We start from the raw sequence: 22,104 nt of genomic DNA on the forward strand, positions 1-22,104 counted from the left end.
CAACCTATAAAGCGATAACTGCTGTCTGTCATTTCTTTTCCATTGAGTCTATTGTAATCATTCAGTCCATTTGCTTTCAGCATAATTAGTATTTTCTACACGTTGGCTATAATCAGTTGGCAGTTATCTTCATTAGTCCTGTACAGTCACTGGAACAGCCAATTTATCTCTTACAGGTGGTAATAGTAAGGAATATGTCATGATATATACTAAATAAAGGAAATGTTACAAGGTTCATGCATTTATCCTTTGACAGAGGGTTGTATAACAAGATGAGACTCCACCATGAAAATTGATTTTATTGTTATGACATTTTATTTATTCACTCATTTACTGTATAATTTTTGTTTTGGTGAGTAGTAACAAGAACTACCACCATACACAATTTTATAGTAAATATATATAAGTATTCCTTCTGAACACCTCCAAGACCAAGGAGGTGGTGATTGACTTTTGGAGGTCTAGGCCCACCCTTCAGCCAGTCAAGATTTGAGGGAAGGACATTGACATTTATATTTTCCTTAAGTGGAGAACAGAGATAGATGAGTGGAGCTGAGAGAGTGAAAGAATAAGAAAAGAGGAGGAAATAAGAACAGTGATCAGGATAATATTACAGTACATGTCCATGATGTTTATTCTATGATGCTATTCCTTAAAGAAATTTAATATCATTAGAGAAAATGTTCTTCTGTTGGCTTTATATTCCGTTCAGAGAAGTGAAGAGATATACTTGGCCTTGTCGTGGATCCATGTCTGCTCAGATAGAGCACCACATATTATCATAGTCTTGATTTAAATGTAGATTTGTCATCTAAACATTAAATTTGTGAACTCTATTCCAGCATAATGTAACAAAAATAAGTCTCAAGATTAGAGTTGCTGTTTATGCTAATTCATTCCCCACCTCATGTAAATTCAAAATAGTAACATCAGACATTTTGCCTCTTTTTGTGTGGCAGTAGTGGAAATTAGTCATTGTCAAAATTTGTTGTGTTATGGTTTCAGAAGGATGGAGACAGAGAATAATTATAGATTCAAAATATGATACGAGCTCTTGATGTTTTTTTTCCTGGGCAACTTTTATGTTTTCCCCAAATGATGTACAAAAGGCTTGATACAGTAAACAATGCATGTAGCTGCTAAGACAGGGGAAAAAATTCCCTGGGGGAGTATGTCCCCTGCATAGAGACTGAAGTTGGGGCTAAGCCCCGAATGTTTACTATGTCTGGCTCCGCCCCTGTACTTCAGTGAAGTTACTTTGCACCAATGTGCCAGCACTGTACTCATACCACTTTTAGCGTACTTCCTGAAATAAATCAAAAGACACCAAAGCACTGTTTTGTTATATTTACGAGGCTTTTCGAATTGGGAAGTATCTTTTTATGTGCAATTGGTTGCACTATAATTTTTATTCTTCTGACCTTTGACATAATGTTGTACGAGGCACATTTGAAGGCAGCACCAGTCTTTTGAGGAAGGCGGGATTATATGTCGCTACCACAAAAATATCCAATCAGGGATCGTACTTTCACATAGCAACACCAATGAGCGAAGAGGGACTGGCCTGGTTGCGAAGGTAGTGGTAGTTGTGGTGTGCTGGAAGAAGCAAGTGTTTCCTCTGGGCTTGCTGGCTGCTAGGTTTGGTAACAACATTCTGCCTAAATATTTGTCAAGTTTGGCACAAAACTCACTGGCGTTTAATTTTCTTGCTGTGTATTTTAGTTTCCGCATGTTCCTATTGCAAAAAAGCTTGCGAGGTGATCCTAACCTTGTCTGAAAAGCATATTTGAAGCACGAAATTACGATGCCATCCCCGATGGAGGGATCTTCCAGAGAAGGTGACCTGTTTACTGTGAAACATGAGCTGAAAAATGGTAAGTTAGCTGCGAACTGGATAAACTCTTAATGCAGTACATTTAATTTGGCATTTATCTTTTGGAGACACGTGTCAGGGGAGAAACGTTAGCTGGATAGCTCGGAAGAGCAAACTGTCACTGTCAATGGGCGTTCATAGAGAGCGCTAACATTAACGTTACTCAAGTCCAAAAATGGCAAAGGAAGGCTAACGTTAGCCGACTGTCCTCATTACTTGTAACGTTACTGCTAACTCACGCAAACTGTTACCTAACCATTTCCCTAACGTTAGCTAACTGCCACTTAACCGTGGTCAACCCAGGTAATAACATTAGCTTAAGCCAGTTGTTAACGTGTAAGGTAAAATCAGACCATCGACAGAGATTTCACCAAGTTTATGCCACTGCCAACGCCTTAACTTAGCATTAATTACTAAATGAGTTGGTTTTCCTGTTATTGCCTGGATTTGTTAGCGGTCACAGCTAACTTCTCCGTAGCGAGGGCAGAGCAGACACAGCTGCAGTGCTGTCAAGTCGCAAAAGCTAACGTTACCCTGATTTCAGTCTGCACATTGTACAGAGGTGTACCTCAGCTGTTGGGGCTCGTGTAATAATGACAGACAGGTAAATGCATTTGTCTCTTGTCTAGCCTTGTTAACTTTACACTATTACACACATATCATCCTCAAGGTGAAACTGACGGTTGTGCTGAATGTTGTTTTTGCTGGAATCAGTTTGCTGAATGATGGTACGAGGAGTAGTGTTGAGATGTAGCAGCACAATCTCAAAACATGACTCTGAGTAGAATCAACAGCAAACACAGTTTTAGTTACTGTTATAATTTCCCATTATTTATAATTGAGACTTCAGGGAGGGTGGTTGTGTTAAGTAGAGTGGTGAGTCTTCCTGATTTAATGCAGAGAGCTGCTGAATGAAGTTAGACACTGCTTCAGCTGTAACTGGTTTATAATAACACAGTGCTGCTCTTCAGGCTGCAACATGAATATGCTGCACCCCCATTTACTGCCCTGCCCTAAATATGCAGTCTGTCTAGTTGTCACTGGCACTTGTTTTTCTGTGATAAATTTCACACAGCATTTTAACCGCTGTATCAACTTCACCTTACTTTGTACCCTTGCAGTAGCATTTGACCCAGTGGAGACAATATATTAAAATAAAAACAAACATACAAACTAAGCCCATTCAGAACAGGTGAGACTTTTTTTAAAACATATTTTTGCCAACAAGTTTATCCTTTCAAGCAAATTGGCAATATCAAGAGATCAGTTTGCCTTTCTGCGCTAATCTTCCTGCAAGATAGCAAGGATTTGTGTTTGCAAAATTGTAAAAGTATACCACAGTGGACATAATCGCTATAGTTTCTTGTCAATGCTTTACACAATAGAAATTGATTAAATTTTTCCTAAAGGATGGTAGTTTGTTGAAATTTTTTATTTTGAGGAACATAGATTTTTCCCTCCTGTAAACGGAAGACGTTCCTTTTGTCAAGCAGTAAGGCATCATCTGGTTTGACACCTCTGTCAGTCTATTAATAAACACCGAAATCAAACTTGGCCTTGGCAGGGTGAGCTTGACAAGGGTGTTATGCAATCTGAACCTCTGACCGTAAATTTGAAGGACAGTGTTGTTGTTTTGAAATGACACAGTATCCACTTGAATTACCTAATAGTTTCAGCATTTCTTCTCCTGCGTGTAACAGGAGAGACATGCATAGATGAAATCAGCCGCTTTAATTGCTCAGTAGCCTATTTTCGGAGTGTGAGACAGAAGGAACGCGTTCACTACAATGGATATGCATGTCTAAGAGCGTGCTATGCTCAGTCAACTGAACCGGGAAACCTTGATTTAGAAAGACACAAGAAGTCATTGACAGTGTTTGCTGAATTCACTAAAGTATTTTGATGGAAGATAATGACCTTTTGCTGGTTAATGTAGCATGTTTGCTTGCAGTTGCATGGAAGATTGTCTTATACTATTGCAAATTTGAGTGAGAGTCAAGAAGAGTAAGTCTGCTTTTTTAGCTCAAAACTTGACTTTTTTTAAATCTTTGTTTACATGAAGGAAGTCTACTGATTATGCACATGCTCCTTGCAGTATTTGCACATTTTTGACTATTAAGTAATTTAACCATTCCAAGATGCCCAATGCTACCAGTGTGTTGATGTTGACCATGCATTCACTTTAACCACCTAGACTTAAATGGCCCAGTGTATTATATTGCTGATCCTCTAGTTTAAAGCGTTCCTCTCCAACCTTTTTAGTTTTAAGTTTGCGCTAAGCAACATGAGTGAGACTCTCTTTGCATCAAAATACAAGAATACATAATTAATGGGTAGGCACCAGTTCCAAAACAAAAAGTATAGAGACCTATAAGGTGATGTAATGTGCCTTCTGGTGGGCATGCAAGGTCCGCAGCTGTTGGAAACAACAGCTAAAAACAGGTGATCAGTCTCAAACGTGTTTTCAACTTGGCTATCTCAACAGCACTGAATAGACAATGAGATTGTATTCTTTGGTTTTGACCACAGGCTGATCATTTTATTGCTGAAATGCCAGCTCATTAGCTCACTGGTTAAACCAAGCACCTTTTCACCTTTTATCATTTAGAAGCAGGAACAGCTGTACTGGTGAAAACCAAGATTAAAGGAGGTTTAAAGACCTTATTTTTTAAAAATGAACCCTACATTTTTATAGTACTAGTATTTTTATAGTACAGCCTGCATTTACAACTTGTACCTCTGCAGGTTTTTAATGTCTTGGTTTTACTACATAGTATTTCACTATTATCAGTGAATGGCCTGTAAGTTATGCTAATTCCCCTGGGAGTTGTCTAATGTGGCACCTGTCATGGTAGGTGGCAGATTTATAATGCAACTGCAAACAGCAGCACTGCAGTCAAAAACATGCTCATTGCTGTCAGTGCAGTGAATATAAACATGAAATTTCCCATGTCCCAGATTAGCCTGAGGTGGTCAGTCAGTGGTAAAATACCTAATACCTAATGTGGAACAGGGACTTTTCCAGGTCAAGTTACTCATAGATATATCTTTTTGTAGATATGTAAAATATAAGTTACCTTTAAAGCCTTAAGTGCAATCTGCTGATATATTATTTTGTTATTTGATTTTATTAGATTATCTGTGTATTTTGTCATTCAAGCAATGTTTGTCTTGTTGTGTGAACTGAGTAATAAAAAGCATACATTTTTTTTTCTGCCCTGACTTCAGCCAACCTGACAGGCCATGTAGAGCGGGTGGGCATTGAAAACTTTGAGCTATTAAAGGTGCTGGGCACAGGAGGTGAGTAAAACTGTCTGTCCGTGTATATATGACATTCACATGACAGTGTGCATGACAGTCTGGCATCCAATACTGTGTGTTTTTAGAATAGATAAAAGCATGTCTTACCAGTCATTTCTCTTCAAGCCTTTGCTTTATACTGAGCTTTGCTCTCTGTCTTTTTAACTACCAGCATACGGCAAAGTGTTCCTGGTGAGGAAAGTGAGTGGTCATGATGCAGGAAAGCTGTATGCCATGAAGGTTTTGAAGAAAGCCACGATTGTGCAAAAGGCAAAGACTGCTGAACACACACGAACAGAGCGGCAAGTGCTGGAGCACATCCGCCAATCTCCATTCCTCGTCACACTTCACTATGCCTTCCAGACGGATACCAAGCTGCACCTCATTCTCGGTGAGCATATTTTTCACATTTCCACTTTGTATTATATTTATACCTGTAAAATAAATAGTTATTGATTGTCAGTGAAAGAAAGTGATTTTAAGCAGCTGAATAAATCTCTATAAACAACCAGTGGAAAAGTCAACTTATATACACACATGATATCTTTCATTTCAGATTACGTAAATGGTGGGGAGCTCTTCACACATTTGGTGCAAAGGGTGCGATTTAAGGAGCAGGAAGTCGCCCTGTACAGTGGAGAGATTGTGTCAGCACTGGAGCATCTACACAAGGTAACCCCGTAGATTCAACACAATCAACCTCTCTTGTCTGTTCAGAAGTTATCTACTGCTGCTTACATGCTTTATCTTTTACACATCATGACCCCTCTGTCATTTCTTGCTGCAGCTGGGGATTGTCTATCGGGACCTGAAACTTGAGAATATTCTTCTGGATTCAAATGGTCATATAGTTCTCACAGATTTTGGCCTTAGTAAGGAGTTTGATCAGGTACAGTATGTCAACGCAGTTCTTGATCCTTAAACTTTTCAGGAAGGAGTGCAAAAGCTGTTAGAAGCCAAATTTACAATTCAAACTGACTTATTAGTCTGTTCTCTTCAAAGGTTTAAAAGAAAAAAAAAAGAGGTTTTTCTTTTTCCCTTAAAGGCCCTGAAAATATAGAGAAACACTTCTGATTTGAGATCATGGACAGTTCTGTCATAGTCCTGGTCACTTGCAGGCATTTTATTTATTTTGTGTCATATTTGGCTTCTGAAATGTGTCCATCGATGCATTCGTGTGTGTGTTCTTTTTTTTTTTTTTAACAGATGGAAAGGGCTTTCTCTGTCTGTGGCACCATTGAATACATGGCTCCAGAGATTGTGGAGGGAGGAGAATCTGGACATGACAAGGTAATTTGTAGTTTTATGTTTTATGCTGTCGTCTGTTCGATCCAATCAAGCAGCCCACACTCCCCCATCCTCTGTTCTCCTGCATGTGTGCGCTCTCCAGTGAGATTTTGGCTTTCATTCTGTTAAGTCTAAGTCACGGGTGGGTGCTTTCATGCATTCCAGGCAGTGGACTGGTGGAGCCTCGGCGTGTTGATGTACGAGCTTTTGACTGGCGGATCACCCTTCACAGTTGATGGAGATGAGAACTCGCACACAGACATTGCCAAGTATGGATTCTTCCTGATCAACGGCCACAGTATTCAGTTAGCCCTCATTTATAATCGCTCTACAAGCACTGACCATGTCTGTCTCACATATCACAGGAGGATTTCAAAGAAGGATCCTCCTTTCCCCAAAGATATGGGACCACTGGCCAAAGACCTCATCCAGCGACTCCTCATCAAAGATCCAAAGAAGAGATTAGGTTCAGGTCCTAGTGGAGCAGAGAATGTAAAGAAACACCCTTTTTACCAGGTGGATCTCATTGCCTGTCTCGAATATTTCACAATGTTTAGAAGAACCCAATAACAGGGTGGGCTGTAACTTTACATAATGGGGCCTCTTTCAATGAGCGGCATTTAGGAAATCTGAGTATTTGTATGAACTATGTGAATAAGGATTGGGACTGACCAGACTAATATTTTTTTTTGTTTTTTAAACTCACTTTAGAAAATTAACTGGGAGGACTTGGCAGCTAAGAAGGTTCCTGCTCCGTTCAAGCCAGTGATTCGGGATGAGCTGGACGTCAGCAACTTTGCAGACGAGTTCACAGAGATGGACCCCACCTACTCCCCTGCAGCTCTGCCTCAGAACTGTGACCGCATCTTCCAGGTGGGAGAGAAGAAAGGGATGTTAGAAAACCAGACTTTTTTTTTTTTACGTTGTGACTCATGGTTTTGTTGTTTACAGACAGGAATATTCCTTTGTGCTCCTCACAGGTCATTGCACAGGACAACATTGATATTTGCATCCGTTTTGTGCTGATGTTTGTCTGGGCTTTGGGTGCAGGCAGAGTGAAATGTTGACACGGATGAAAAATTGCATTATACATTATCCACTTTTTGTCTGTGACTATATTTGACATACTCCACAGCAATTGAAGTAATCAAGTGAAGTTTTGAATGTCCTCAAAAGGTTGCTGTAAGTCAACATGAGTCTGTCTGTGTGCATTGGTATTCAAATTGACTAAAGGGTCTTTTATTGAAGTAATTGCTGCCATATGCAGCTCTTATTGAAGTAACAGATGTGAATGACTATTTTTGATGTAGCTTTGAACCATAATATGGCCCACAGCTCCGTGCCAGCTGATGGCTGTCTGATGTATTGCATGAAATTTCAACTCTGATTGCCTTCTGGATCCTTGAGCTCGGTAGATCAATAGATCCATTAACGGGCTTCTCTCATGGAATAAAAGGTTACACTTTGAGAGCATCACCACGTCTGTCTCGGTTACGCCTTCAGTCTTTGATTGCCAACTTCATCTTGGCTTTTTTCGCTCTCAGCTGCCATTCACATAGTCTGAAATTTTGTGGTCTTTATAATTTGCAAGCCTAGCAATCTCTGAGATAACGACAGCAATCCCAATTTTAAACCGTGCACTTGCTCCCCCACAGTGCCTCACAAAACAAAATTAAAATTGCATTAAGAGCGCCAAGATGTAATTTCACAGCAGAGCAATCAAATATTCAAGCCCGGCAATTTAGGGCATCTCATTCATTCAGCATCCATCCTTCCGTCCATCCATGGCTGTCACTACATACCACACAGCTGTGTGTGTGTGTCAGTGAAAAAGGGAGAGAGAGAGATTAATGCCAGCTCAAAGCTCTGGGCTTCTCACAGCTGGAATTATGCAGGCAGCGCTTCACAATGACAGGTCTAACAATAGGAACAGCTGGACAGCCGCTGTCACTCATAAATTAACTGAATTGGGCTTATTGTGGAGCTGACAGGCTGGTTTGGCAAAGATACATTTGGGTAAAAATGCACAACAGTTTCAAGTTACAAAGTAAATATGGAAATATATAAAAGACACTAAATGTCTATACATGTGGTATAGACATGCTTAGGCTGTAAACTGCATCAATAGAAGTTTCCTTTTCCTCTGTCTATACACTCCAGCCCTCGCTTTATGTCTTAGTGAAATGTAAACATCAAGAGTTTATGTGTCTCTCTGTGCAGGGCTACTCTTTCATGGCCCCCTCCATCCTGTTCAAGAGGAATGTGGTGATGGATGACCCTGTCCAGCTGTGTGGGGGCTCTGAGAGGCCGGGCTCTGCTGCGGTGGCCCGCAGCGCCATGATGAAGGTAAGATAAATGGACTTGGATCCCCCTGCACAAACACACTTAAGCTAATGGCTGCTGTCACAGACAGATGAGCTTTTTCCTTCCTCTCCATTCCACTAGATATTTTTCTACTGTACTTGTTTTACTACACTCAGATTCAGTTTTCAGCCTGATGATTTACTGAATTTTGTTCATAAACTTTACCTGCAACGTAATGTTTTTTGAGAAGGTAGCAGTGCATTGGTTTATCTGCACTCATTTAGTTTCAGGCTTTCTCATCAACATCCTTTGTATCTGCTGGTGTAGATATGTTCTGTTGATTTAAGTGATATGAAGTAGAGCTGTTTCACAAACTTAACTGTTTTCAATATTTGTCATAAATAATCATCATAGTGTTAAAGACACACACACATATATATATATATATATATAAGGTGTAAGTAAAAAAAAATCAGCATTTTGGCTTGCGTTTAAACTTGGTCAGAGCTTACTTACATCCTCTAATGCTTACACACTTTAGAAAGAAGAAGTTTCAGCTGAGCAATCAGGCAACAAAAGGTGCTCAGAATTCCAATAACACTTCAGCTCACTGTGCTTTATTGGTTCTTATGATGTTTCCTGTCGCAAACAGGAAGCCAGTTAAAAAACTTTTTTTGTCTAGTCCTGTGGTAATTTTCAAGTTGTCTATTCATACCTGGAAAGAATGCAAATTCATTTTGATAGCATTACACAACAGGAGAAGTTTACCGGGTTCCTCATAAAACGGTCACCACAGAGTGCTGCTGATCACTCTGTGGTGATAACCTTAAAACAGCAAACATTTTTTATCATCACAAAACGTGTTGAATGTTGAATAGGGAATATTTAATGTATAAGCAGAAACACAACGATCAGGAGATTGATGGGGGTGTAAGAGTGAGGTTGGCCTCGATGTTTCAACCTGATGTCATTAAAAAAGACACACCTACATAAGTTGTGTCTTTATGTGGAGAAAGGAACTAACATGGTACTATAAGAATAATGTGTTGAGGACATGATTTCTATATTAGCCAGCAAGCAAAGTACCACTGGCCTACATTAAAGTATTCTCCATAGAGAAGATAAATGCTGTCTGAGAGCTGAGATCATATTCAAATAAATTGTGGATTAATTTGATCTGAGTGTATCAGAGCTGATTATATTTACCCATATCAATATATATCACACCGAAGAAAACATTTCACTTGAAAGACATAGTAACATCTAGGTCATTTGCAAGTATTGGACACTTTGGTGTCAGTTAAAATTTATATTTGACCAGAACTTGAACTTCTTTTGGTCCACTGTCTCCCATAACAGGACTCACCCTTCTATATGAGCTATGAGATGGACTTGAAGGACAGCGCTCTAGGAGAGGGCAGCTTCTCCATCTGCAGACGGTGCACACACAAGAAGACTGGACAGAAATATGCAGTCAAAATTGTCAGCAAGAGGTACAGCCTGCTCACTCAGACGTGTTTGTCATCATAGATCCTTCTGGCTCTGTGTGGTGTTTACAGTTTGACTGGATACATCTGACAGGCACTCTGCTCTTCTCCATGGCAGAAATTGGACTGTTGTCAAACCAACTCTGAACAAAATTTTACAAAAAGTATGATATTAGAAATGTTCTATGAAACGAATGAAGGCAAACTATTTCATAATTTGACTTAATCACATAATTTCTCAGATTTTATTTGCCCTGTTACTGTGTAAAGTTGCCAGATGATGGTTAAATACAAATAAATGTAAATACACCTCTGCCCACACAACGCGAGTTGTTTTTGTTGGCAACTGCTACAAAATAAGCTTTAATCATGTGTGTTGACAACAGTCCTACACTACACTCCTACATGTCTCTACTGACTGTGTGGCACCAAATATTATGGCTCTAGTAAGAGTGAGCCTCAGCGGGGCAATCCTCCTGACACAAACACATGTTCCTCAAATCCAGACGGGATGTTAGGAAAGTAAATCACACTTCACTCGCAGCACCAGTATGTTTTCTAACCATGCATTAGTTATACTTTCTCCATGTCTGTGTCAAAAAGCAGTGTGGGGTTGCAGAGCAAAACTGCTCTGAAAAATTGATATAAATGTCTCTGAAAGGAAAAAGTGGTTTCTGGGAAACAGCCAAGCAGAAGAAAATACCAACCCCACATAACCCATTTTATTATCAAAGAATTGTATTGTACAAGTATCATTCTAAAAGTAAAAAGGTGATGGATGGCTGGGGATACTTTCTTCTCTACGTCTTTCTAAAGCCTGCTTTGCTTAAAGAAAATCTTGGCGCCTTATACCGACTCATATGTAAGTTAGTTAGGACCAATTGAAAACCTGTTAAAGGAGAATCCTCTGAAAAGTCACTTTCTCACTCTGCATGTGTGTATTTATGTTGTATTTTGTGACAGTTTCCTGCCTTTCTGCTTCTTTGTGCTGCAGGATGGAAGCACAAACTCAGAGGGAAATAGCAGCCCTGAAGCTGTGTGATGGCCACCCTAACATTGTCAAGTTACATGAAATTTACCACGACCAGGTGAGGTTCATCGCAGCGGTTACATTTGCCACCAGAAACTCTGTTTTTGCATGGTCCTCTTTGGAGCCTGTGGGGACTGCAGCCTTATTAAGTCCTGGAACTGGAACAAGGCAGATTAATGGGGATGCTGGAAGCCCTCGAGGTCTTTTCTCTATCTCTTCATGTAGTGTCCCATAAACATCTCTACGTGTGCTCGCTATTTCGCACCAAACGTATTTTTAAACTGCAGCTGTACAAACACCCATTTTGTACTACTGAATAAAAACAACGTAGATTTACTCGTGTTGCTAATTGAGCCAGACACTCAACCCCAAACTAAGCGTGCGTATGTTCCAAATGTAGCTTACCTCAGTTATGGGGAAGGTGTGTCCGTGTGTCTGACTGTGTACAGGTTCATTAGCCCTGGCTCTTCAAGCCCAGGAGCACCACTTTAGTCCTGATGAGCTCAGTGGGGTTATTACTGTATCTCAGAGGCCTGTGACCCAGATCAAAGCGGCGCTGCCTCGCCTCGCCTCAACCGAGTCCTGCCTTTGTTCCCCAGACCCAGCACTAATGAGAAACTCTACCCCGCTGCCCAGACACATTATTCCCTTCCCACTTTGTTTGGCTCCTTTCACTTTTACTCAACACCATTATGGTTTGATCTTACCCCCATGGGATTGGGAATGGGCTGTTTTTGCTGTACTTATTATGCAAAAAAAAAAAAAAAAAAAAAAGATTCTAACAGTTCCACATGTTAACATTCAGCTGTTTTCAACTTGACATCCCGGCTGTGAAACCAAGATTGATGATACATTGGTTAACACAAACTCGTTAATATTTGTTTTATTGCAAATCTTAAAGGAATGTTTGCACCCATTGTGCTATTTCAGAGCAAGTCAAAGAATAAAGGCTGGGAATGGGTGTAACAGAGATTGATGAGAAATGTGCATGTGTGTGTGTGTCTGTTTGCTGTAGCTGCACACGTTCCTGGTTCTGGAGCTGCTTGGTGGAGGTGAGCTGTTGGAGAGGATCCGCAGAAAGCAACATTTCAGTGAAACAGAGGCCAGCCGCATCATGCGCAAACTGGTGTCCGCCGTCAGTCACATGCATGACGTAGGAGTGGTGCACAGGGACCTTAAACCGGAGGTATTGGAAGTACACTCAGGGAGTAGAAATTCTTTTTAGTGTCTGAACACATTGTGACTTTGTGACGAATACAGACAGACTGGATCATAAGCTTTTGAAAGAGAATTACTGTGTTTTTCTGAACTTTGTATGATCTGTCGTATTGTCATTCTGACTCTGCAATCTTCTGCAAAACAAGAGTAAAATTGTTTCACCCTAACATGGGTCAAAAGTACCTGGCCAGACAAGTCTTGATGTCCAATTTAGTAAGCTCTTGAGTGCACCAGTTTTGCTTGGCAGAAAGAAATGATTGCTGTCCGTGTCTCGAATTGCTTTGCAGAACCTGCTCTTCACAGACGAGAGTGAGAACTCAGAGATAAAAATCATAGACTTTGGCTTTGCTCGCCTCAAACCGCCAGACAATCAGCTACTGAAGACTCCCTGCTTCACCCTGCAGTACGCTGCGCCAGAGATACTCAAATACGACGGCTACGATGAGTCCTGTGACCTGTGGAGTCTGGGGGTCATTCTGGTGAGTGGCTGTGGGATGACAGACCTGCTCAGGTTAAAACAAAATAGTGGTGGCTGAACTGTCGCAGAAACATTCATTATTCAACTCAATGTTATTCTGAGGGGAAAGAAACATATCAACACTTCTTCTTTTTAAAAATGACAGATATTTCATGTTACCTCAGCTTGAAAAAATGTAAATTTTTAAAGTATTTTAGTGTATAATGTCTTGTACACATGCTTTTGCCTGAAAATGATGGTGGTGATTCAAGTTAGAGCTGAAATTATTAGTTAATCAATAATGTACCAAATCTGCAAATATTTATGGAAGGAGAATCGGATTTACCTTTTAAAGTAGAACATTGGCAGGAGTCTGTCTGTCAGAAAAAGAAAGTACAGTAGTACCAGGGCTGTAGAATTTCAGTCTTGGCAAATAATTCAGTGTATTTTAACCCTTGAACCCAGGAAACAGAATGTTTACAGCACACTATTTAATATTTGATATAACAAGGATAAAAGCTATGGGATACTAAGAGAGAATTATGCTCCACATCAAAATTAAATTTCCACTTTGATGGCACTGATGCCTCTCACAGGCTCTAATACGGACTAAATAACAGATCATTGATTAGCCCTATTCAGGAACATCCTTATTTGTGACTGCCTGATCTTAACATACTTTAGACTCTCACCTTGCACAATGCCCCAGGAAAGTGACCTGATTATATAAATTTACCATTTATAAAAGTCTTTTCAAAATCCACAGCTCCAAGCTCCACTTTAAAAGTTGTTTTTCATAATACTTTTTAAGTGAAGCATCTCTAAAACCAAATTCATGTTTAATCATGAGCTCCATACAAAGTTGATTTGTTGATGTTATCCAGTTTATGGATTAAACATTTTGCTGCAGGCCATTCTGATGAAGCAATCAGCTGTTATTTTAACTGATTTTGGCTGTGTGTGTGTTTGTGTGTATGCATGAGCACATGTATGAATGCATGTGTGTGCATGTTCTGGTTAATCTGTTTTGCATGATATTCATCTCCCTCTTGTGTTCAGTGCTACAACCCTTTAGGATCCTGTGGTGAGCTGACACAGTTAAACGTGTTGTCGCCACAGAATGACAAGCCACCAGCCCCGGCGCTCAGAGCTGGTTAAAGCTCATATGAAACGTTGCTTCCCGGTAGCGGAAATGTCATCCTAATTCAACCTTTTTCTGTGTAGAGGAGGAAAATTAAAAGGAGAGGTAGAAAGGAGGAGGAGGAGAGGGTACACAGGGGGGTGTGGAGAGTTGAGAGAGAGATTTCTGTAGTTGGCCACTCATCCGTATTGAGACTGGTCTCTGTAGTGCTGCTTCGCACCGTCGCCCCCTGGGGGGATATGGGAGTAGTGTGCCTCATGGAGCTTTGATGAAATGGCTACTGACAAGCTGTGTGCACAATGCCCTGGAAGCAAAGTGTGCCGAGACAGAGCGGGAGGGGGCGAGATCAGGGCACGACAGATCCTCTACTGCCAACAGGGCTGTTCCCAACCACTGTCATTTTAATGAGAAATCTAGGGCCAGACGTAAGCAGGCCAAGGTGAGAGCATCCTGTTCATTTAGCTGAGCACAGACCGCTCTTCTGTTTTAGTGCTGGTTCAACCATGGTCAACAACATGAAGCATGACAATGGAGAAATGTGGACAGTCGTGATCGGTCAAGAGCTCTTTCAGAGCATGTTTTTTTTTTTTTTTTTTTTTCTAAAGAGTAGATGCATTTTAACACTAATGCCTCCTTACTTTCCCAGTTCATTGTAGGACACACGATTTTCTGTTTCAACACTGACCACACAAATAATGCAAATCATATTTACACTGTAGATATTTCAGCCTGGAAACTGTGTGTGTTCCTGTTGTGTTGATATGAGATAGTGTGGTTTTGCTGTGTTTGCAGTACACCATGCTATCAGGCCAGGTGCCTTTTCAGTGTCAGGAGAAGAGCCTGACCCACACCAGTGCTGAGGAAATTATGAAGAAAATCAAACAGGGGGACTTCTCTTTCGAAGGAGAGGCCTGGAGAAACGTATCCCAGCAGGCCAAGGACCTGATACAAGGTAATGATGGAACTGGTGACTCGCTGTCAAAACCAGTGGGTTCAACTATGACGCAGCAGCATTTGTATCAAAGATTAAACCTTTATCTCACAAAGTAGCTCACAGTGGCTGAACTACTCGAAGAGGAAATCACTTCCTCTCTGTGGCTCACTTGTGGCTCACCTTTTCACTGGCGTATTTAGAGCACTAAAGGTAATTATCTGTGTCTTGTTCCTGCAGAGCTGCTGACGGTGGACCCAAACAAGAGGATTAAAATGTGCGGTCTCCGTTACAATGCCTGGCTCCAGGACGACAGCCAGCTGTCCTCGAACCCACTCATGACCCCAGACATTCTTGGCTCCTCCACTGCCTCCGTCCACACTTACGTCAAAGCTACCTTCAATGTAAGAAATGATGTTGTTACATGTCGATCAGGCTTTCTCAACTGGCAACGTACGGCTGCTCATGACCTGTACAGCTCTTAAACTGATCAACCTGAAAGAAAATAAAGAGATTAACAATATTGGGAGATTTGCCCAAAGTACAGCTGACAATGATTAGTTGATTGATTTATTAGGCAACTGACAGGATAAATTAATCTGCAACTATTTTGATTCTTTTTTTTAAGTAAATTCTTAAGTAAGAATACCAGCCATTCCTTAGTTCAAGCTTCAGATTTGCTGCTTTTCTCTGTCTTATTTGATAATAAATTGATAATCACTTAGTTTTTAACTATTGGTCAGGCCAAACAAGCTATTTGAAAAACACCAGCTATGACTTTAGGAAATTGTAGCAGGCATTTTTCACTACAGTTAGTCCATTAATCAAGAAAATAATTTGGTTGATAATGAAAATAATCAATTGTTGCATCTGTTGATGAAGGAATTGTTTCAAATCAGTGTTTTATGCATGAAAAAATGTTTCTTTGGTAAAAACTCACTTGATGAGACAAAATATAGTTAAAACTGTGTGGAGAAGATGGGGAAATGATGTGATTCAATGATATTAGCGCTGATACTGACCTTATGAAGGGGATTGGGGGCCATGGTGGAAAAGATCCACATTAATTAGAGTTTCTATGTCAGTGTCATAAAAATGTTGTGTTTCCTCTACCCCTACATTCATTCAGTTACAGTGGGCTGCTGTTTTTAATGCCACAGTAGTCTGTGGTCTGATAGAAATGGATTAGTGAATCCCTTAGAAAAATGAATAATTCAAAAAAATCTTAACTGGTTCACCAACCCCCCCTTTTGTTTTGGTCCCAGGCATTTAACAAATGTAAGCGGGAGGGTTTCCGCCTGCAGACAGTGGACAAGGCGCCACTAGCCAAGAGGAGGAAGATGAAAAAGACAAGTACCAGCACAGAGACCCGCAGCAGTTCCAGTGAGAGCACCCATTCCTCCTCCTCCTCCTCCCAGTCTCAGGAGAAGACTTTTCCAGAGGGCGACGCCAACCCCCGGCCCTCCAACAGCACTCCTCTCATCACCCCTGTCAACACACCCGTGACCTTGGGAACGGACTCTGAGCTCCAACCAGCGTATCCAGCCTTTCACTTCTCAGAAGGACAGTGAGATAGGGAGAGGAACAGGGAGATTCAGACAGTTTCATGAACAGCAGGAAGGCTCCGACCGGTGTAAAGACAGCTCTCTTCTCTTTCTCTCTGTCCCTGGCAGCTCTCTGCCTCTGGCTCAATTGCATGGACGTCCGCACGTCTCCAAAACCAAGCATGCAGCAGGAGCAGCAACCGTCACCTCAGTATCAATCAATCAATCATCACTAGCAATAGCCTATCCCTTTCTTTCTCTTTCACTTTCCCACACAGACTGTATGAATCAGGGACTGGACGAGGAAGAAGTTGTCACCGGTGTCCAAAATGAAAAGGGCTGCCCTTCTGCCACAGGTCCAGACAGACAATGGAGAGACACCTTTAGTCTCATCATAAGATCACAGCTCTGTCTGCTCTGTTTACCTGTCTTTGTCGATGCCTCCAGAGGTTTTAAAGGGAAAGTCGTAGTGTTTACACCATGGACGCTTTGTATTTTTTTTGTCAAAGGGAGAGAAGAAATGCAGTGTGCTGCAGCGTAACATGACATGGGTCCACTTCTCTTTTCTGGGAAGTCTCTGCAAGATGGAGCAGGGTATTTATATGTGAATTTTACAGACTGAAATTTATTTATGATAAGCTATATTGTTAACTTATTTATGGTTCAGACCCATCTGAAAAGAAATAATGGATAGAGTGAATCTTAAAAAAATAAAGAGAAGATATTTTGTGTATGTGTGTATGTTATTTTCCCTATCAGCTCAAAAGACTGTTTCCATGTAGTCAGATGGTTGTTCATATCTCTTTGTAATCTTCAAACATCAATGCTTCTAGTCAGTTGTTGAGACAAAGTTATGTAGACATTGTAAGATTATCATAGCCAAGAAGAGATGTACGCCATTAGCCACTGGTTAATGGTTTGTTGAATTTGTGTCACAGACTTTTAAAAATATTTATGGAGCCTGGAGAATTTTGGGATTCAACTGCATCTGTGTCCAGTGGTCAAAAAAAGCCAATTTCCTTACGTATAAGGATTAAAAGAAGCAAAAGTGTAAACATCTTTTTCTAGAAACAACCAAATGTGGATTTAGTATGTTCAGCCAAATCTGTGGTTTTATTGTTGTATGGGGAATACTGCTGCCTGAGGGGATGTAACCCTACAAGAAGAGCTATATTTAGACTTATGTTTGCCTCTGATGTGGGAGTGTGACTGCTTCAAGTCTCAGCACTGTTGCTGTTCCACATGGTCTGATCCTCAAGTCAGTATTTAGCCCAGCAGTGGATTTGCCTTGTGTGGTAGAAGACTTAATTGTCTGATTATCAAGACGACCAATTGGATTGAGCTGAATTCTCTGTTTGGAAAATTAAGATCAGCTTAGTGCGAGGTGAATGCGTCAAGAAGTTTGAGGTTGAGTTTTCTGAGATCCAGGATGCCAAAGGGCAGCTTTAAGTGGCTTTTCAGACTGATGACAAAATAATTCAGAAAGGGAAAAGTCTTTGTGCCAAAAAATGCAGTTTAGTCAAGTAAGGGTCAGTATTGAGCCTATATGAGTTTAAGGAATGTGATACATGAGGGTATTTTAATTCAATATAGTGCAAAAAGTTGCCCCTTGTGTCACTGCCCTAAGTCTTAAAACCACTTCAGAACATCTACCCTTTAAGAAAACATCAAGTTTCTGAGGACAGGCCTAAAAAGAAACCTACCCCTTTTACTTTCAACACTGTCCTTTGCTCTATTTACCGTATTGTACTGCATGACTGAAATGGTGATCTTTGCACTGTGTGACAGCGCTCACTTTGAGGCAGATATCCGGTTAGTATTAAGTCCCCAGTGCATGATGTGAACTGAAACATCAGCCTCTTCTTTTCGTTTGTTGAAAAAACAGATTCTTACTTGATTTATTGTGAGTTTTTTTTTTACTTGCATATTTGAATATCCCTGATCTAATTCGGGACTTTGAAGTTTTAGTCTTTGAAGTGTGATGGATGTAAACACCAAAACCCCTTTTACAATAGGCTGAATATTGTAATGTCCTATGTTACAATGCCATGCTCTGTTAATTGTTTTTTGCAAGTATGTGTTCGTCTGTATCCATGGTAATAGTTGAAATACTGTATTCTGTTGTACAGGGGTATTTGTGATCAATATGTGAAGCTGCCCAGAACCAGTTTCTCCTGCTCGGTTAGGATACAAATTCTTAGTTGGACTAGTGTGTGCATTAAAACACCCCCCCTCATCTTCTTCCATTTTAATGCACTCTGAATCTGAACCAAAGCATTAACTTCAAGGTAGCTGCTCTAAGCTGCATGAGATATTTCCTTTCATGCAAATATGCAACAAAATGCGTCGTATATCACGTTTTCTGTTTGTTTTGTCGAACTGGTGAAATATTCTAGATGTTTCTAGCACAGATAATTTTGTAACAGTGTGTCTCTTCAGATATTCTTTACAGGATCTATAATATTCATATCCAGCACATTATCATGCTTGAAACTATGCATCTCTTCACTGTTGTGTTGCTTTTGCCATTTTTAAAAAAGACCTCACAAAATGGGTTCAAATGTAGTGCTTAAAAGGGCGTAATGCGATGTACATATACTGTACTTTTACTCCAATAGCATCAGCCACAGTAGATATAGCAAAGTAGGATCCATTGCCCGTATGAAAAGCTTGAATTCTTGGAGCTAAACACTACAAAGCTCTTGTCTAACTTAGTTCGCATGAGTTCCCCGTTGCTGCCTCATTAAGCCTCTTTTCTTTTGTTTGGGTGTATTAATAGCTCAAGTGGAGGAAGAGGAAAGAGAGTGTCCTATATTGAGCTCCCCTCTGGGAGCCAGGCTCTATTAGCTGATGTGCTGCAGCGCTGTTTGTTCCAAAGAAAATACCGTACTCCACTCACTGCCTCTGTGGGACCCAGCTCACTTTCTTTGTAGGGAAAATACCAGTGTATCACAGGAAAGGGTTGGTTTAGTACCAGCGTCTCTTGTGGCTTATTTTCAAACTTGCCACTCTGAGGAAAGAGGGAGGGAGACCAGTTTTGATCTGAGGTCCTGTTGTCTTTGATACATTTTTGTGTTGTTTCCCTGGAAGTTATTTGTCTGCTTACAGGGCTTCCTGTTTCTTTTTTTTAAGGTTGAAAGCACACCGGTTGATGAGCTATAACTTTATACTTTTTCGCAACATTAATTAGAGGGCTGGTAGTGTTAACTGTTTTGTATAAACCAGTGACTGCTGTTGTACATTTTAGAGTCAATGAATCAGGCTTGGGATGCTCCTGTGTGCTTCTGTACCTCTGTGAGTGGTTTCATGTATGTGCTTTAAGAGACTGATGTGGTTGCCAAAGCTGAAAGTGACATTTTGCATGGGAAACCGTGCCGTTTAGTGAGGTGTATGCTATTGTCTTTGAAAGTGATGTTGAACAGATGTGGCTGGTGTGGGTCTTTTTGGTATGGGATCATATGGAGCTGTCCGTGGTGCTGAAATGGCCAAAACCCTGGTGGTGCTACAGAAGGCTTTCCACAAAGAGTTATAATAATATGATCCTTTAAAGCAGTGATTCCCAACCAGGAGAACTTATACCTCAGGGAGTACTATTAAAGTAGCTCAGCTAATTTGAAAAAAAAAAAAAAGAATTCTTAGGAGGGAAATAAATCCACAAATAGAACTACAAACTTGTAAGATGAAGCCTAAACATCAACAATTGCAATATCATGTCTTGTATCAGAATTTAAACATACGAAGTATAAAATAACATCCAGATTCATAATTAATGTTTGTGTACTCAGACAAAAAAGGTTGGAAAACCACTGCTCTGAAGGATCGGTTTGCTCAGATTACAAAAATTACAAAAATATGCTGTAAACAGTAACTTCTTCTTTGCGAGAAAGTAGTTTGAATGAAAACTGTTTACAGTGTGGTGTGTGGATTTTCCAGAGTAATTGGGACACTGTTTCTGCCTTTTTTTTAATACAAATTTTCAATGATGCGAGCACCACTAAGAAAGTTTCATTCTTTCCTATTATACAGGAGGTGCAGAAGAAATTTCATAGACTGATATTTCACAACCTGGGACAAAAAAGCCAAAGCTAGACCAGAATTTGTAAGTGAGAAATTTTATTATTATTTTTTTTGTCTGTTTTGTTGCATACAGAATTTCTGTATGCAGAAATATTTGTTTTTGTTACCCCGTCCAGAGAGGTCAAAGGTGTTCTTGAGCTTTTTTTAGTTAGTTTACTCTGCCATTATTGATCTATGTAATGTTGGTTACAGAAATTAATGCTACATGAAAAGGTTTTAGTGTTTCAGTTTCTGATGCTTTTGCATACTCAACCTGCCACCATAGGCATCATCATTACCATCATCGTCACCATCATGCATGTGCTACTGCTTGATTCGGGTCAATGTTTCAATCTTTGTTGATTCGTATCGTTACTGAGGCGTGTCAAAAAGTACTGTAGCAGTAAAACCCTTTTAGATTGGTCAATATTTAACTGTTTCAAAACACGCAATCAAGCTATAAGGGCAAAACTTTGCACTTGTATGTTATTTTAATCATGCCATTGATTTTTTTTATATAAAAAAAAAAGAATGTCCACTTTGTTTTTGTGCAGGTTCAGATGTCTGTTTCTATTGATGGCTGTTGTCCAATATTTCCAATACGATCTAATATAAACCTCAACACCAGATAGTACTTTTACTTATTGCAAGGGTACACCATGTGCATACCTGCTTTTTTAGGGCACTGTGAACATCATCATTCAGGTCTTCAGGCGCACCATTGATAATACGAGGAAAAACCTTGATTTGCTTCAATAAATGCTTTACTTGCTGGCTGAATACATCTGTACATTTAATAACCTGAAACCAGTCATGATGAGTCTTTTAATAGATCTTTGGCTTCATTGTATTTTCAAGTGTATTTAAATCATTACTGAAGATATTTTGTGATACCAGGATTTGTGTGTATGAGTTGTCAGAAGGACAATAAATGTACGATTTCCTGTTCATTTATTGGTCTTGACTAATAAATTAGGTACAAACCTTTTCATATTTAAAAATCAGACTCTAATTTGAAAGGCATGTCAGCAGGCATGGAGACTTCATTTCAGCAGTAGACCTCTAGATGGCAGCATTTAATAAAGTACCGCTAGGAGAACGTTTCCTGTGCAGCCTCTATGATTTATCCACTGATGAGTCAAATATATGTTTAAAACCTAAAAGATCATTTTTCATGTTGTCTAGCAGGACTATAGATTTATGTCTATGTACCAGGACAATTAAATCCATTATTATCCATTATATATATATATATATATATATATATATATATATTATAACCAAATTAAAATTATTAGTGACTTAAAAAGTTAAGTGTAAGTACTGTAAATGTGCAGTTATATTAATCTTATGCTCTGATTAAAATAGTCACATGCAGTGGAACTGACAAAAGGTTTCCTGTCTCTTTTATTTTAAGATCAATGTGTTTATAGATTATATAACAAATACACAATTGTGAGATTTTGGAATTGTCTT

General features: G+C 39.9%; 1 protein-coding gene across 2 annotated transcripts; it reads left to right on the forward strand.

Annotated features, from left to right (window-relative positions):
* Positions 1-1,598: 1,598 nt before the first annotated feature.
* Positions 1,599-21,727, forward strand: LOC111225707 (ribosomal protein S6 kinase alpha-5-like). 2 transcript variants are annotated; one of them, XM_022750730.1, is made up of 18 exons: positions 1,599-1,638; positions 1,723-1,874; positions 5,102-5,173; positions 5,346-5,564; positions 5,730-5,845; positions 5,961-6,062; positions 6,380-6,463; positions 6,626-6,729; positions 6,826-6,976; positions 7,172-7,333; positions 8,681-8,806; positions 10,124-10,257; positions 11,246-11,339; positions 12,297-12,467; positions 12,787-12,978; positions 14,890-15,049; positions 15,269-15,432; positions 16,294-21,727. In XM_022750730.1, the coding sequence occupies exons 2-18, from the start codon at positions 1,805-1,807 to the stop codon at positions 16,597-16,599; spliced, it is 2,427 nt and encodes an 808-aa protein (XP_022606451.1). In that variant the 5' UTR covers positions 1,599-1,638; positions 1,723-1,804; the 3' UTR covers positions 16,600-21,727. The 2 variants fall into 2 exon arrangements, with proteins under 2 accessions (XP_022606451.1, XP_022606450.1); XM_022750729.1 differs by having other exon boundaries at positions 1,607-1,874.
* The last annotated feature ends 377 nt before the right edge of the window (positions 21,728-22,104 follow it).

Source organism: Seriola dumerili, unplaced genomic scaffold (assembly GCF_002260705.1).
Source record: "Seriola dumerili isolate Sdu_G_001 unplaced genomic scaffold, Sdu_1.0 BDQW01000149.1, whole genome shotgun sequence".
In the NCBI taxonomy this organism is placed as follows: domain Eukaryota; kingdom Metazoa; phylum Chordata; class Actinopteri; order Carangiformes; family Carangidae; genus Seriola; species Seriola dumerili.